The sequence below is a fragment of the Neofelis nebulosa genome, chromosome 8 (genome assembly GCF_028018385.1).
Source record: "Neofelis nebulosa isolate mNeoNeb1 chromosome 8, mNeoNeb1.pri, whole genome shotgun sequence".
Lineage (NCBI taxonomy): Eukaryota > Metazoa > Chordata > Mammalia > Carnivora > Felidae > Neofelis > Neofelis nebulosa.
The window spans coordinates 1,064,302-1,080,560 of NC_080789.1; the positions used below are offsets into that span (position 1 = coordinate 1,064,302).

At 57.0% G+C, this 16,259-nt stretch overlaps 1 protein-coding gene across 2 annotated transcripts; it reads left to right on the plus strand.

Annotated features, from left to right (window-relative positions):
• Window positions 1-182: 182 nt before the first annotated feature.
• On the plus strand, window positions 183-9,784 carry ALG12 (ALG12 alpha-1,6-mannosyltransferase). 2 transcript variants are annotated; one of them, XM_058740952.1, is made up of 10 exons: window positions 183-293; window positions 3,969-4,193; window positions 4,265-4,397; window positions 5,672-5,845; window positions 6,499-6,693; window positions 7,023-7,126; window positions 7,526-7,749; window positions 8,745-8,914; window positions 9,016-9,091; window positions 9,217-9,784. In XM_058740952.1, the coding sequence occupies exons 2-10, from the start codon at window positions 4,026-4,028 to the stop codon at window positions 9,452-9,454; spliced, it is 1,482 nt and encodes a 493-aa protein (XP_058596935.1). In that variant the 5' UTR covers window positions 183-293; window positions 3,969-4,025; the 3' UTR covers window positions 9,455-9,784. The 2 variants fall into 2 exon arrangements, with proteins under 2 accessions (XP_058596935.1, XP_058596936.1); XM_058740953.1 differs by lacking the exon at window positions 6,499-6,693.
• Window positions 9,785-16,259: the final 6,475 nt, after the last annotated feature.

A 16,259-nucleotide genomic window follows, 5' to 3' on the forward strand; every position in this document is an offset into this window, starting at 1 on the left:
TCCGGGCTCGCCACGAGAAGCGACCAATAAGAAGACCCCGGGTCAGCGTCCAGCGGGGAGGGGGTGGGGACGGGGGCGTGGAAATCGGAGCCTGCCCCTCGCGCGCCCCGGCCGCGGCGGCCATCTTTACTCCGGGCAGGGAGGGCGTCCCGCTGCGGTGGTAGCGAGGTTTTGGTGGCCATGTTAGGTTTGGGCAAGGGCTTCGCGTCCGTTCTCCGCTTCCGCCACCCCGCTTCCGGCCGCGGGCTGCCTAGGGCGCCGCGCTTCGAGGGACGCCGCCGGCGGCAGGCGAGGTCAGCGCGCGGTACCGCGGCCGGGGCTCTCGGGACGGGCGGAGGGCGGGAGCGGGACGCGGGCTCTCGGTGCGGGCGGCGGGGACCCCGAACCGGCGCTCGCGTCGCGCTCCTCCGTCCTCAGCGCCGGTGCTCCTCGCCGGGAGCCTGGGGACAGTGTCCTGGGGCCCAGGTCCCGCGTTTCCCTGCCTGCCCGAGGCCGCTGGCTCGGGAACCGAGGTGGAAATAGAACTGAGACGGGCGCGATCTGGGTTCCAGCGACGAAGCGCCGAAGGAGGACGCTCCACAGGGTGGCTACTGGTCTGCGGTGCACCGGGCCGCTCGTGTGCCCGGTGTGAGCGGAGCCCTCAGCACCCGCAGTGGCAGGGGCCGGACGGCCTTCACGGGTCGCCTCCTCAGCGGAGACGAACCGGGCCTGTCCACCTGTGCGCGCCCGGGCTGACCCGCGCGGCCGGACATGCGCTCACGCCCTCCGCCCGGTTTCTGTGCCCGCTGCCCGCCCGCCCGTCCTGGCCCGGCCAGCGTCCCGGCCCAGCGTCGGCAGTGCTGGCGTCCTCCGGGATCAGGGGCGCACCTGCTGCTTCTGCCCGTGGTCGGTCCTCAGCCGAGAACACACAGTGCTGGGGCTGAGAAGCCCCTGTGGCGAGGGAGCCCGGCGTCCCGCACACACGTGTGCCCCTCACAGCTTGTGAGAGGACAGTATGGGGTTCCCTGCAGGGGAGCGTGCTCTGGGGCCCCACACACAGGGGGTGTGTGGGGCAGGCGGGTTCTTAGCTGACCTGGGACCGCTGTGAGCCGGAGTCAGGTTCCCGTCAAGCAGCATTTCTCCTGCAGCCGTTTGCACAGCTTGGTGTGTAAATGCTTTGTATTTCTTTAACCTTTTTTTTTTTTCCATACCAGTAAGAGGACTAGAGAATACTGTGTGAATATTCTGTGGTCTCCTTGGCTTTACTGGAAATTAAAACGTTAATGCTGGTTTTTGTTTTTTTTTAAATGTGGAGAGAGAGTGTGCATGAGCAGGGGAGGGGCAGAGAGGGAGAGAGAGAATCCCAAGCGGGCTCACACTGTCAGCACAGACAGAGCCCCGCTCGGGGCTCGAACTCAGGAGCCGTGAGATCATGACCTGAGCCGAAATCAAGAGTCAGATGCTTAACCGGCTGAGCCACCCAGGTGCCCCAGCGCTAATGTACTTCTAATGAAAACGTAAGCTGGCGTGATGAGATCCACGTTGAAGAGTTTTACCGAATTTCTTCTCCAAGTAGTTTGTTGAGCATCTACTGTGCGCCAGGCTCTGCTGCTAGAACCGTGAATCAGCCACGCTGGCCCTGCCCCCAGGACATGAGCCCAGCAGGGAGACAGTCAGCCACGTTTCATTCACATGTGGGCTCCTGTGATGACCAGAGTCCATCCTTGCTGAGGGTACTGGGGGCGGGGGGGGGGGGGGTGGTGGACCAGAGAAATCCCATCAAGGAGCTTACACGTTAGAAAGAGGGAGACAAATTGGGGCGCCTGGGTGGCTCAGTCGGTTGAGCATCTGGCTTCAACGTAGGTCATGATCTCTCGGTTCGTGGGTTTGAGCCTCGCTGTGCTGACAGCTCAGAGCCTGGAGTCTTCTCTGGATTCTGTGTCTCCCTCTCTCTCTCTGTCCCCTCCCCTGCTCATGCTCTGTCTCTCTCTGTTAAAATTAATTAAACATTTAAAAAAGGTTTAAAGAAAGAAGGAGGCAAATTATAACACCCTTGTTCATCCATGGTTTTTATATCTGGGAAGAGAAAAAGTTAGGTTACTTTTAAGGGAACTGCTACTTTGGTCGTTCTTAATTATTAAAGCCCCTTTCCCCCCTTCCTGGCCCCACCTCACCACCGCCAGCATTGCCACATCAGGCAGGATTCCTGCTCCTTCCATTCCATGGATTGTCCTTCCCTTGTTGATTCCCCCCCAGTTGCCATCTTTGGAGACTACAGACTTCTTTTTTTTTTTTTTTTTTTTTTAACTTTTAAAAATTGTTTCTTTATTTTGAGAGACAGAGACAGAGAGTGAGCAGGGGAAGGGCAGAGAGGGAGACAGAATCCGAAGCAGGGTCCGGGCTCTGTGCTGACAGCTCAGAGCTCAAACCCACGAATCGTGAGATCACGAGCTGAGCTGAAGTCAGACCCTTCATCGACTGAGCCACCCAGGCGCTCCTGGAGGCTGCAGACTTCCGAAATCTCTCTCTAATCACAAGGTAGTTTTAGGGGGACCTGGGTAGCTCAGTCGGTTAAGCGTTGACAGTTTCTGCTCACGGTTCCTGAGATCGAGCCCCGTGCTGGGCTCCACGTTTGGTGTGGAGCCTGCTTGGGATTCTCTCCCTCCCCCTCCCTCTGCCCCTACCCTGCATGCGTGTGTGCACACGTGTTCTCCCTCTTTCTCTCTCTCAAATGAAAAAATAAATAAGGAAAAAAAGTAGTTTCAGCAAATGGTAAGCACTCTGTCCTTTCTTTTCTGGCCTTTCTGGTTCTGATCAAATAAAACCAAACCTGTTTTAAGAGTAGCCAGACGGGGCGCCTGGGTGGCGCAGTCGGTTAAGCGTCCGACTTCAGCCAGGTCGCGATCTCGCGGTCCGTGAGTTCGAGCCCCGCGTCGGGCTCTGGGCTGATGGCTCAGAGCCCGGAGCCTGTTTCCGATTCTGTGTCTCCCTCTCTCTCTGCCCCTCCCCCGTTCATGCTGTGTCTCTCTCTGTCCCAAAAAAAAAAAAAAAAAAAAAAAAAAAACGTTGAAAAAAAAAAAAAGAGTAGCCAGAAACACGAAGAAGAATGTGCCGTCTTCCCCCCGCACAAGCGGGACAATCTCGGTGTCTCCCGGGAAGCTTTGTGCTGTAGGCTCTTCCCCAAATCGTCCTGCTGTATTTGGGTGATTCGGGGATCCACTGCAGACACATCTGTCTGAACACCTCAGGGACACGCTCATGCTCTTTGTCACCTGCATGTCCACCTTCGTGACCGGCGTGGTGCCTCTCAGGGGCTCCACACGGCTTCCGGCGGGCAGGCGTCCACAGCTCCTGTCCGGTTGTACCTGGACTGCGGGGGCTTCGTGGGCTGTCCTGACCCTGTGTGCCACCTCCTGCCCTCCTGTGGCTGCCCCTCTGTCATCCCCCAGACGCATCCCTCCCACCCTACAGCTGCCTGTCCCGGGGTCTCTCAGCCCGTACCGTGGGGCCCTGCTGTCCCGCCGGAGTTGAGCCTCTCAACTGCAGGGGCCGTCCCGCTGCCCTCCAGAGGCTGGGTCCGCCCGGGGCCCGGCCACGTGGAGGACTGACTCAGTTCTGCAAATAAAGTCTTCCTGGAAAAATACACAGCTTGAAGCCTGAGCCAGCCGGTTAAAGTGTGGAAGGGGCGCCTGGGTGGCTCAGGCTGTGTCCGACTCTTGATCTCAGCTCAGGTCTTGATCTCAGTCAGGGTCACGGGTTCAGGCCCCGCGTGGGGCTCCGCGCTCGGTGTGAAGCTTGCTTTTAAAAAAATGTGAAAGGCGCTCAGGCGTGATTTTTTTCCTTGAATCCTCTAGTTGGAGGCCTTCTGATCTACGGAAGTGACAGCAGTAGTTCAAAGAGTTCACACTCCCCCTTCACCTGGATCCCCCGGGTGTTAACTCCCGTGTGACTGTGGAAACTCAGCGATCTGCATTTTCGTTTTGCCCCAGCGCTCACAGGGCAGCAGCGTCGATGGTCGCTGAAGGCACGTGAAGCGGGACATCGCCATGGCGGGGAAGAGGCCGTCGGGCCCGGGCCGGCAGCGCTGGCTGCTGGGGCTGCTGGCGGCCGTGGGCGCCGTCCACCTCTTCACCTGCCCCTACTCCAAAGTGGAGGAGAGCTTTAGTCTGCAGGCCGTGCACGACCTGCTCTACCACCGGCTGGACGTGGACAAGGTGAGCGCCCGCGTCCCGGGCCGGGCGGCACCCCTGCGAGACGTCCGCTGACGCCCCCCTTCTCCCTGCAGTATGACCACCTCGAGTTCCCCGGCGTGGTCCCCAGGACGTTTCTCGGGCCGCTGGCCGTGGCGGTGCTGTCCAGCCCTGCGGTCTGTGTGCTGTCCCTGCTGCAAGCGCCCAAGTTCTATTCTCAGCTAGTAGGTAAGGGGGAGTCCGGACGAGGACAGGTGAGGAGCCGTGCGAAGTCAGGGCTTCGGTCGGCCGGGCTGAGGCCCCCTCCTTCTGGGCCGTCCTTCCGTCAGAACCCAGGCTGCTTCGTGCAGTGGTCCAAGCTCGGGTGGAGGCCCGAAGTCAGCCCTTTCTGGGCCGTGACCCGGGACAGGTAACTGGGCACCTGTCCACCTGTTCCCGAGACCACGAGGTGAGGGTGCCAGCCGGCCCTGCCCTGGCCGCGGCGGCCGGAGGGGAAGCGGGCGAGATGCACCTCCGGGGGTGGCCGCAGGGGGGCCGGCGGCCACACCTGGAGAGCCGTCCACCCAGGCGGTATGGCGCCTGCATTGGAGGCCTCGCTTCCCCCACCTGGAGGCCACCGACCACAGGGCTTTGTGCAGAGCGTTCTGGGGCTGTGTGCCCATGCATTTTTTAAAACCAAATTCAGAACATTCTGTGTATCTCTCTCTGAAACGTCATTTTTGGTCGATAGTCACCAGTTTTCCATTTCGGTGAATTTTTAAAAATTTATTTTAAGAAAATTTTTTTTAGACAGAGATAGAGTGCGAGTTGGGGAGGGGCAGAGAGAGAGGGAGACACAGAATCAGAAGCAGGCTCCAGGGTCTGAGCTGTCAGCACAGAGCCCGACGCGGGGCTCGAACTCACGAGCTGTGAGATCGTGACCTGAGCTGAAGTCGGACGCTCCACCGACTGAGCCATCCAGGCGCCCCATTTCGGTGAATTTTTATCGTGGCTGCACCCAGACGACATTTGGATCTCTCCCGCTAAGTCAGACACGCTCTCCAGCTAGTTTGTCGGCCTCACGGGCAGGATGTTAAAGACACAGATCCCCGGGGGAGAAGCAGGCCTGCTTCCTGAGAGAACAGATTAGGAAATGGAAATCCGCCGCCACGGGGGACGGCTGCACAGGCTGGGCTGGTTCGGGGGTGTCGGGGAGCCCCGGACAGTCTCCCCGCCTGGGGAAGGGTGGCCCTGGACACGTCCTGTCCCTGTGGCGTGGGCTGTGCGGATGATGCCGCGCCTGTCACACGGTCCTGCAGACGCCGCCTGCCCTGCCCGGTGGCCGTGTCCCCCCGAGCCCCCTCCCCAGGCCGCATGGTCCCGGCAAAGCGTCAGGGTCCCCTCCTTCGAGGCGGTCTCACTGCTACTTGGTCGTCAACTTGCACCGCGAGCGGCACTGGCGGAGACCTGCTTTGCCGGCGTCCTGCACGCTGTGGGTCACTCACGATGCCCTCTTTGTTTAGTCAGAGCCGTCCTGGGACTCGGCGTGATCTCGGGACTCTGGACTTTACAAAAAGAAGTGAGGCGGCAGTTTGGGGCCACGGTGGCCACCATGTTCTGCTGGGTGACGGCCACACAGTTCCACCTGATGTTCTACTGCACCCGGACGCTCCCCAACGTGCTGGCCCTGTCCGTGGGTAGGCGCTTGCCGAGCCACACTCTCGCTGGGGACCACGGGGCGGGGCGTACTGGCCCGGCGAGGGGGTGTCTGTCAGAAATGCCCGGCGACGGGAAGCGGGGGCCTCTTCTTGGTGCCGGATGGAGGCACGCTTCCCCGCACGTGGCCGGGGCCGCCTGCGAGGGTCTCCCTGGCCTGTGGACAGCTCTGTCCGAGCGTCCTGGAGGTGACCCAGGCAGACGGGGGGAGGCCAAGTGTGGGTACGAGGGGGGGCCGTGGATGGCGTGGGTTGGGGGGGGGGGGCTCTATTCCGATCGGGGCAGGGTGTGGCCCGGACGTCCGCGTGCCCGGGGAAGGTGGCAGGCAGGGTGCCCGTCCGAATGAACCCCGTGGGGGGCCAGTGGGACACGCCGCAGGCCCGGGTGCGCAGGAGAGGAGGGGAGGCGCTGGGCGCGTGGAGCCTGGGGGGTTTCAGGGCACGCGGGGGCCGGGTGCCGTCAGGCCTGAGAAGCGGCCCCAGGCTGTGTGGTGGCGCCGTGGCACAGGAGCCGTGGCCGGCCCCGTGTCAGCAGATCTGGGTCTGAGTGGCGTGTGCCGTCCTCTGGCGGGTTCTGCGTGGCTTTCGCCGGGAGGAAGCAAGTCGGCCTGCTTCGGGCACCCCGTGTCTTGCAGTCCTGCCCGCCCTCACGGCCTGGCTGCAGCTGAAGTGGGCCCGCTTCATCCGGCTCTCGGCGTTCGCCATCCTGGTGTTCCGGGCGGAGCTGAGCCTGTTCCTGGGCCTCGTGCTGCTGCTGCTGCTGCGCTCGCGGAGGGTGACGGTGGCGCGGGCCTTGCGCTGCGCCCTGCCGGCCGGGGCTCTCTGCTTAGGTGAGTGGGAGCCGCCGTGGGCTGCTGTGACTGAAAGCGGGGCTCTCGGGAGAGCTGGCCTTCATGTCCCGCAGAGATAAAGTGTCTTAGCGCCTCCATCCGCGGGCCGCCCTCGTCCTGGCCGGGAGGGGCGGCTGGCCCCGTCGGGGGAGCCGAGGTCCCGACGCGCCATCCCCCTCTGGAGCAGGGGGCTCGTGGCCGACGCGGCTGCTTCACGGGACGTTGACCTGCGACCTGGGGCTCTGGGGCTGCTGTTCACGCCGCGGCGGCGACGTCCGAGTGGCTCAGGTGGCCGTGTTCTTTCCTGAGGGACTCCTTTATCTTACCAGGACTGACCGTCGCCGTGGACTCCTGTTTTTGGCGAAGTCTCGTGTGGCCGGAGGGAAAGGTGCTTTGGTACAACACCATCCTGAACAAAAGTTCCAACTGGGGAGTATCCTTCCCGTGTGTCTGCGGGGCAGCCTGCGGGGTGGGGCGGGGTGGTCCTCCCCCCTCCCCTCCCCGCTCCCCTCCCCGCGCCTCCTCCTTCCCCCCCCCCCCCTCCTCAGGCAGCCGCACCTGCCGAGACACCGCCCTGCTGTTGGGTGCCATTTCCCCTTTAGCCTTCGGGACGGTCTTTAGCGGGAGCCCGTAGCGTTTTGCTGCGGAACCCGACAGCGTACACACGGGCGGGAAGGACAGCGCGCGAGTCCCCGGCACACCCGTGCCACCGGCACGAGCTGTTCTGCAGCCAGGGGGAGGGACAGGTAGCGGGGGGTCCCAGGTGCCGCGGGCAGGAGCGCCTGTCGGCCGTGGCTCGCTGGCGTGTGGCTCCTTGACCCTGTCCCCGCAGACCTCGCCGCTGCTGTGGTATTTCTACTCGGCCCTGCCCCGCGGCCTGGGCTGCAGCCTGCTGTTCGTGCCGCTGGGCGCCGCGGACAGGCGGGCCCTGGCGCTGCTGCTGCCCTCGCTGGGCTTCGTGGCCCTGTACTCGCTGCTGCCGCACAAGGAGCTGCGGTTCATCATCTACTCCTTCCCTGTGCTCAACATCGTGGCCGCCAGGGGCTGCGCCTGCCTGTGAGCGTCCCGCCGCCCCCGCAGCCGCGCCGCACGCGCCCGCTGTCACGTGGGGAGGTGTTGAAGGAGGAGGGCCCGGGGTTGGGACGGGCTGGCCTCCCACCCACCGTGTCGGTGGGGCTGTGGTCAGTCGGGCCGGTCTCCGCGTGGCTGTGCTGACAGTCCCGGGCTCGGTCACCTGGGGGAGGATGTGCCCGGAGTGGCCCCTGCACGGGGCGGCCGAGCGGGCTTCGGCCGGGCGGATGGTCTCCAGGGCTGACTTCGCTGAAGGGCCAGGCCCCACCGAGCAGAGAGCGGCAGAGCGGATGACAGGGGAAGGGTCAGGGAAGCGCTCGACCCACGGGCGTGGGGCACAAGGTGGTGTGGGGGTTTCCGAGGGAGGGGGATGGCCCGGCGACAGAACGAAGGTGCCCCGAGGAGGGCGCCCGGGATAAGGCAGGCTGGTCGAGCGGGGCTGCCCTTCCCTGGAGCAAGGCGGTCACTGCCACGGTAGGAACAGGAGTGACGCGGCCGCTCGGCCGGGCTGAGGGCGCAGAGGGTGTGGCCGGGAGAGGAGGCCCCGCCGCACGGCCCCTGCGGGAGCCGGGAGCCAGGAGTAGGCCGTGCTGTCAAAGAACTAACGCCCGTGAAGGGCAGGAAGCGCCTTGTGCCCGCTCTGCTCTGGGCCTCAGCCCGGGCTCAGCCTCGGGCTCCATCTGGGTTCACTGGCGGGCGTGGTGCTGGAGGGACGTGCACCCGGCCCGAGGCCACAGGGGGAGCTGCTCAGAGCAGCGGGCGGATTCCATCTCGAGGGCTGGGACGGGAGGGAGGAGGACTCCGTTCATGGAAAACCTGGGCGTCTCAGGTTAGCGAAGCTGGGGCGAACCATGGACAGACTGTTCAGGAGTCCGTGACTGTGCGGGAAGGGGGTTCAGTTCTTCAAACGAGGCCGCAGACTCCACAGGCTGGTGTTGCCGGGGGAGAGCAAGCCTTTCCGTGAAACGCGCTCTTTCCAGGCTGAACAACTACAGGAAGTCTTGGCTGTATAAAGTGGGTTCCGCCCTTGTGGTAGGACACCTGGTGGTGAATGCCATGTACTCGGCCACGGCCCTGTATGTGTCCCACTTCAACTATCCTGGTGGTGTCGCGATGCAGCGGCTGCACGAGCTGGTGGCCCCCGGGACAGGTGGGTGCTTGGGGCCGAGCTGGGCCAGCTGCGGCTCTGGCGGGCGGGGGGGGGGGGTCCCCAGCTCGCCATGCTGACTGAACACGCGTGGTTGTCCACAGACGTCGTCGTGCACATCGACGTGGCCGCCGCACAGACCGGTGTGTCTCGGTTTCTAGAAGTCAACAGCGCCTGGAGGTACGTTCCCGCCAGCTGTGACTGCGGGCGGTGGCGCTCCTCGCAGAGGCCACGTGGGGGCTCCCTGGGGGCATCCGGGCACTGGCGTGGGACCACAGGTGCACAGTCACGCTCTTCCCTCGCAGGTACGAGAAAAAGGAAGATGTGCAGCCTGGGTCGGGGCGTATGCTGGCCTACACGCACCTCCTCGTGGAGGCGGCCCCTGCGCAGCTGGCCCTCTACAGGGACACGCACCGGGTCCTGGCCAGCATCGCGGGCACCACCGGGGTGAGTCTGAACCTGACCCGACTGCCTCCATTTGACGTCAACCTGCAGACAAAGCTGGTGCTCCTCGAGAGGCTCCGCCGGCCTCCTGGCAAATGAGATGATGCGGAGAGCCGTACCGGGGACGTGCCCCGGACGTAGCCCTCAGGGAACAGGCCGGGGTCCTCCACGGCCAGCCCAGACCGAGCACGGCCAGCGGGGACCGCGGGCCTCACCCGGGGGCCTCTCGGAGCACCTGCAAAAGCGCCCCTTCGGGGGAGCTCGTGTGAGACTTGGTGTCGAGGCAGCACCGCTGGACGGCGTCCCCTGCCCACGCCCTGAGCCGCAGGGAGAATCCTTCGTGGGCACAGACACGCCATGGCGTGGCAGCTCACGTGAAATTGTGGGAATTTAAAGAGGATGGAGAATAAAAATTTGAATGTTTCCTTATTAGAGATTTAACGATACGTGGTATTTCTAGAGGCTGCCTCCGCGTAGGTTGCGTTTTATGTGGTAACTTCGGCATCTTTACGCTTCATCGCCCGAGAATTTATTAAGGACCCAAAATGCATCTGATGCCACCAGACGCTGAAGACAATGCAGGGAAACGGGTGCGCTGCACACACACGCACACACCATGTGTGCTCACGCCACGTGCACACACGTACCGTGCACACTCACCACGTGCACTCCTACCACGCACAGGCACACATCACACCACGCGTGCTCACACTTCATCCACGTCACTCATACCACACACGTACCACGTGTGTACACACACCATGCACACACACACATGTACTCATACTGCACGCACATGCACACCGTGTGCTCATGCCGCACCCGCGCACACGTCACGTGCACCCTACCACATGCACTCGTGCCACACACACACACGTGCTCACGTGCACAAAGAAAGGCTACCTTTTCCGAGCCACTCGAGAGAGTAGCTCTCGGCACGGAGCACCTCCGCGTGTCCTAGGAGGGAGGCGACGGCCTCTCCCCCCTGTAGCTGCTGGGTCTCCACCGCAGCCGACAGGCAGTGTGGGCGCAGACAGGTCCGCTGGGCGCACCTGCTCCAGCCTCTCCCCGACTCGATGTCGTCCGATGATCCCCATGGAGGTTGGCCTTTGCAGCACCTCCCGCCTCCGGCTGGTGCCCAACACTCTATGCGAGCCAGCTCCCGCCTTTCCCCTTTTGTCTAATTGTCCCAGTGTTTATTATGTACGTATTACCGGCATTTATCACTCATTTATAATTGGTCGGGGCTCAGATATTTGTCATCGGTTATCAGCATGCATCCGTGGATCGCTGCCGGGCCTCACGCTGTGCCGGGGTCGCACGGGGAGCTGTCATGTTGTGACGTGTCATTGCTTCCCTACTTTCCGGCACAAGGCTCTCGGGTCCCTCTGTCCCAGCCCAGAAATCAGCCATTTGTCCAAGGGGCCCTGCCTCCTCTTGGGGAATGGTCGTGGAGACTGAGGCCTGGGTGCAAAACCTGCGTGCTGCTTTCAAGATGTCTGTTTTTAGGCCGTGTCTGTGGACAGCGAGGGAGGACGGGCACACCCACACGCACACACCTATGTGCACTTTTGAGAGACCACGGTGCCATGCCAACACCTCCAGTTCCACCTCTGTGGGCTCGTTTGCCTGCCTTGTCTGTATCTGTACATCTGCCCTCCACAGTGAGAATTCTGTCCCCAGTGACTTCAGGTTCGTGGTCAAATACCGTGTGTGCACGGTCCTCAGATGAACCCTCCTGCTTCACTGTGGTGGTTTTCATTTAAAATATGATTGGGCTCTCGTCTTTCCGTTTGCTTTCAGTCTCAGGATCTGGCTTCCCATCCTCTTTATTGGTAGAACGTGATCGCGCTTCCAGAAGTCTGGACTCTTCACAAAGGCACGCTCAGGGACATGGCTCCCTCCTGTCCCTTCTTCACGTTTTTGCAACTAGCGTCAGTTTTCTGGTTTGTCCTTTTTGTGAAGATGCCTGTGTGCTGACTGCACGTTGTTTCTTCTCCTGGAAAGCACTCTTCTACTCGGGGATGACTCCCTCTTGGAGCCACGTAGTGCTTCATCGTGTGGATGAACTGTGGCCGACTCAGCCAGCCTCCCGCATGCTGGCATTTTCGTGGTTGCCAGGACTTCATGACTCCCAACAGAGCTGTTTGAATAACCTCATGCACGTGTATTTTCATGCTGTTTGAGGTGCGTCTTTATGGCGAAGTCCTACAAGTGGGAATGCGAGCGAGGTCACGGGGAAATGTGGATCCATTTGGCTGGGTATTGCCACATTGCCCTGCCCTTCTCCCCTCGCTGGTCTGGTGGTGGGGCAGTGGTGTCTCTGGACTTTGCTTCATCCTTTTTTTTCTTTTTAATGTTTATTTGAGGCAGAGAGAGAGCAAGGGGGGGGAGGGGCAGGCAGAGGGGGAGAGAGAGATTACCAAGTAGGCTCCGCACTGTTAGTGCAGACAGAGCCTGATGCGGGGCTTGAACCTATGAACCGTGAGATCATGACCTGAGCCAAAATCAAGAGTCAGACGCTTAGCTGACTGAACCCCCCCAGACGCCCCTTTGCTTCATTTCTTCATGAGTGAAGGCGAACATCTTCATAGGTTTGAGAACCAACCATCTGTTTTTATAAGTTGTCTGTTCATGTATTTTGTCCATTTCCCATTGGACTCGGGGCATATTCTTCTCACATTATGTGCACACGCTTGGGTGATTGCCCTTTATCTCCAGTATATGCTGCACAGCCTCCATCTGTCACTTTTCTTTCCACTCTGAGTGGGAAGTACCTTCCCGTGTGGAAGTTTCCGGTTTCCTGTTTGCAGGTTTATTGCTCGTTTTGTGCCGAGTCCTGGTTGGGAAGCTTTTCCCACAGTCAGTTCCGCCGTGTTTTCTGTCCACGTTTGCTTAGTGTCTCTTCTGCATGTAGACTTCGGGTCCGTTTGGAGCTCACTTTTGTTTGTGTGAAGGTAGGCCTTATTTTATCCTTCTCCAAGCGGCTGTCCGCTTACTGAAGGCCCATCATTGCCTCAGAGATTTGAAGTCACACACCGAACATGCACATTTCAAGTCTGGGCAACTATGAATAAAGCTGCTATAAACATCTGGGTGCAGCTCCTTTGAGGACCCATGATTCCAACTCCTTCGTGGAAGTACCAGGAAGCAGGAGTACTATAAAGTAAGAGAATGTTTGGTTTTGCAAGAAGCCACCAAACTGCCTTCCACAGTGGCCGCACCATTTTGCATCCCGCCAGCAAGGAGTGCTTCACATCCTCCCAGCACTGGTGTTATATGTGCTCTGGATTTGGGCCATTCTGACATGTGTGGTGTCCCCCGTTTTAATGTGCATTTGCCGGATGCACATGATGTGATGCTTACCTGCTGTCTGTACATCTCTGGTGTCCGTTAATGTCTTTAAGCCTATTTTCCAACTGAACTCTTTCCTTATTGTTGAGTTTTAAGGGTTCTTTGTACATTTTGAATAACAGCCCTTTATCAGATGTGTCTTTTGCACAGGGGTTCTCCCAGTCTGCGTGTCTTTTCGTCCTCTTGACATTGTCCATCACGGAACAGAGAATTTTAATTTTAACAAAGTCTAGCTATCAATTCTCTCTTTCACGGATCATGCCTTTGGGGTTGTATCTGAAGACTCCTCTCCACACTCAAGGTCGCCCAGGCTTTCTCCTACGTTACCTTCTAGGAATTTTATAATTTTGCATTTACATTTAGGTATGTGATAAATTTTGCGTTGTGTTTATGAAGGGTGTAGGTCTGTGTCTATATTCTTGTGTGTGCGCGCGTGCACGTGTGTGTGAGTGTGTGTGAGTGTGTATCAGTGTGTGAGTGGATGTCCAGTGGTTTCAGCACTATTAGTTGAAGAGCCCATCTCTACTCCCTTGTATTGCCTTTGCTTCTTCATCAAAGATCAGTGGACTGGATTTATGGAGATCTATTTTTAGGCTATTTTGTTCCACTCATCAATTTGTATATTATTTTGTCAATACCACATTGTTCTGATTAACTGTAGCTTTATATAAGGCTTGAAGTGAGGTAGAGTCACTCTTCCAACTTTGTTCTCCTTCAATATTCTGTTGGCCATTCTGGGTCTTTTGCTTCTCCATGTAAACTTCAGAATTTTTATCAATAGCCACAAAATAACTTGCTGAGATTTGATCGAAATTGCATTGAATCTACAGATCAAGTTGGAAAGACTGACATCTTGACAATATTGAGTCTTATCTATGAACATAGAATGCCTCCCCAATTGTTTACTTGATTTTGCTCATCAGAATTTTGTTCTTTTCTTCATATAAATGTTGTATATATTTTGTTAGATTTATGCCCAAATATTTCACTTTTTTGAGTGCTAATTAACGTAAATGGTATTATGTTTTTAATTTCAAATTCCACTTGTTCATTGGCAGTATATAGGAAAGCTATTAACTTTTGTATATTAACCATGCAACCTGCAACCTTATTATAACTGCTTTATTCCAGAAGTCTTCTCATCAATTCTTTTAGACTTTCTGTTTAGATGATCATGTCACCTGTGAACAAAGACCGTTTTATTTCTTCCGTACCAATCTGTATACCTTTTATTTCATTTTCTTGTCTTGTTGCATTAGCTAGCACTTCCAATTCAGTGTTGAAAAGGATTGGAGAGGACATCCTTGGAGCGTAAGGGAAACTTCTGAGTTTTTCACCATTACGTGTAATGATAGCTGTAGGCTTTTTGTAGATGTTCTTTATCAAGTTGAGGAAGTTCCTCTTTATCCCTAGGTTACGGAGAGCTTTGGTCATGAATGGCTGTAGGATTTGTCAAATGCTTTTCCTGCATCTATTGTGATCATGTAATTTTTCTCATTTTGCCTGTTGATCTGATGGAATACATTCTTGATTTTCGAATGTTCGACAAACCTTGCATACCCGGGGTAAATCCCATTTGGTCATGGTGTATATAATTCTGTTAATACATTGTTGGATTTAATATATTTTTTTTTAAGATTCCTGCCTACAGACCAAAATCACTCATGAGCATAGATGCAGGAATCACTATGCTCATGAGTGATTTTGGTCTGTAGTTTTCTTACAGTGTCTTTCCCTGGTTTCGGTTTTAGGGAAATTCTGGCTTCATAAATGAGGTAGGAGGAATTCTCACTGTTTCTATCTCCTGGAAGAGATTGTAGAGAATTGGTATCATTTCTCCTTAAATGTTTGGTAGAATTCAACAGTAAACTAATCTGGGCTTGGTGCTTTCTGTTTCAGGTTATTAATTGTTGATTCAATTTATTTAATAGATATAGGCCTATTCAGATTGTCTATTTCTTGTGTGACTTTTGGCAGACTGTGTCTTTCAAGAAATTGGTTAATTTCATCTAGGTTATCAAATTTGTGTGCATAGTTGTTCATAATATTCCTTTATAATCCTTTTAAGTCCATGGATCTGTAATGATGTCTCCTCTTCCATTTGTATTATTAGTAATTAGTGTCCTTTCTCTCTCTTTTCTTAGTTAGCCTGGCTACAGGCTTATCAATTTCATTAATCTTTTTAAAGAACCAGCTTTTGGTTTCATTGCTTTTCTCTATTGATTTCCTGTTTTATTTCATGAATTTCTTCTCTGATTCTTATTTCTTCTGCTTACTTTGGACATAAAACAGAAAAAAGAAAACAGAGGAGTTACAAAGCATCGTTACAACAGGTGCCCGTGTGCTTACCTTTTGTGACTGTGCTTCTTCGTGCAGCTTCCAGCTCCAGCTCGTGTCCTTCTCTTTGCCGGCGTGACCCCCAGAGGAAGTGTGCTGTTCACGTGCTGCCTCGGCGTCTGGGTGCCGAGAACATCTTCACTTCTCCCTCGGTCTGGAAGGGCAGTTTTGCCGGATGCAGGATTCTTGAAGGGCAGTGTTTTCTTGTAGCACTTTGATGGCAGCGGCCCGGTGCCTTCTGTCCCGCAAAGATTCTGGGGGAGGTCTGCTGGTGAGCCTGTGGAGGATCTCATGTGTGAGGACGCTCACTGCTCCAGGACTCGTGTCTTTGACAGTTCGATCATACAATGTGTCTCCACGTGCATCTCCTTCAGCTCACTGCATGGGGAGTTCACCACGCTTCTCGGATGTTCATATTCGTGTTTTCCATCACATTTGGGAAGTTTTCCGCCATTCTGTTTTCCAATGTCTCTCTCTTTCCAGGACCCCCACGGTGCACACGGTGGCTGTCTTGACTGCGTCCCATGGGTCCCCAGGCTTTGTTCGCTGCCCCGGTCTCATTTCCTTCTGTTTCTCACACTCGCTAAACCCCACTGCCCTGTCTTCAAGTTCACACGTTCTTTCTTCTGCCTGAGTCTGTCCCGGTGACAGGGCGCTGCAGTCATGGCGCTTGCCAGCCCCTAATCTCCTTTTGCTTTCTTTTTAGGTCTGGTATTGTTTATTCCATCTTGTTCCCGTGTCACCTTCCTGGCTTTCTCCACATCCACGTGTGGCTCTGTGAGGATCTTCGGCCATTAAGTCTTTGTCCAGTAGGTCCGCCATCAGGTCTTCACAAACAGCTGCTGTGGACTTATTTCCCCTTCGGGCAGTGATCTTCTCCTGTCTCTGTGCCTCGTGCAGGGACATTTTAACCCACTGGTGCCGTAACTCTGAACTCAGAGTTCCCCTTATCCAGGGTTTGCTGTTTTTGGTTATTTTTAAATGTTTTGATGGTCGTAGGCTGTCTTGGGGCCAAGGAGCAGCCTGACGGGTAAACTTAGTGCCTTCTCATGTCCTTTCAGAGCCTTTACCTGGAACAGCAGGGTCCCGTTCTAACTCTCCCGCACGTGTGGTTGCATTTAACTGCACGTCTTTTGTGTCTGCCTCCTCTAGCCGCCCTGCAGGTCGCTTCAGGAGAAGGGGCCCGCCGCATGGCCACCTGCCTCTGCGTCTC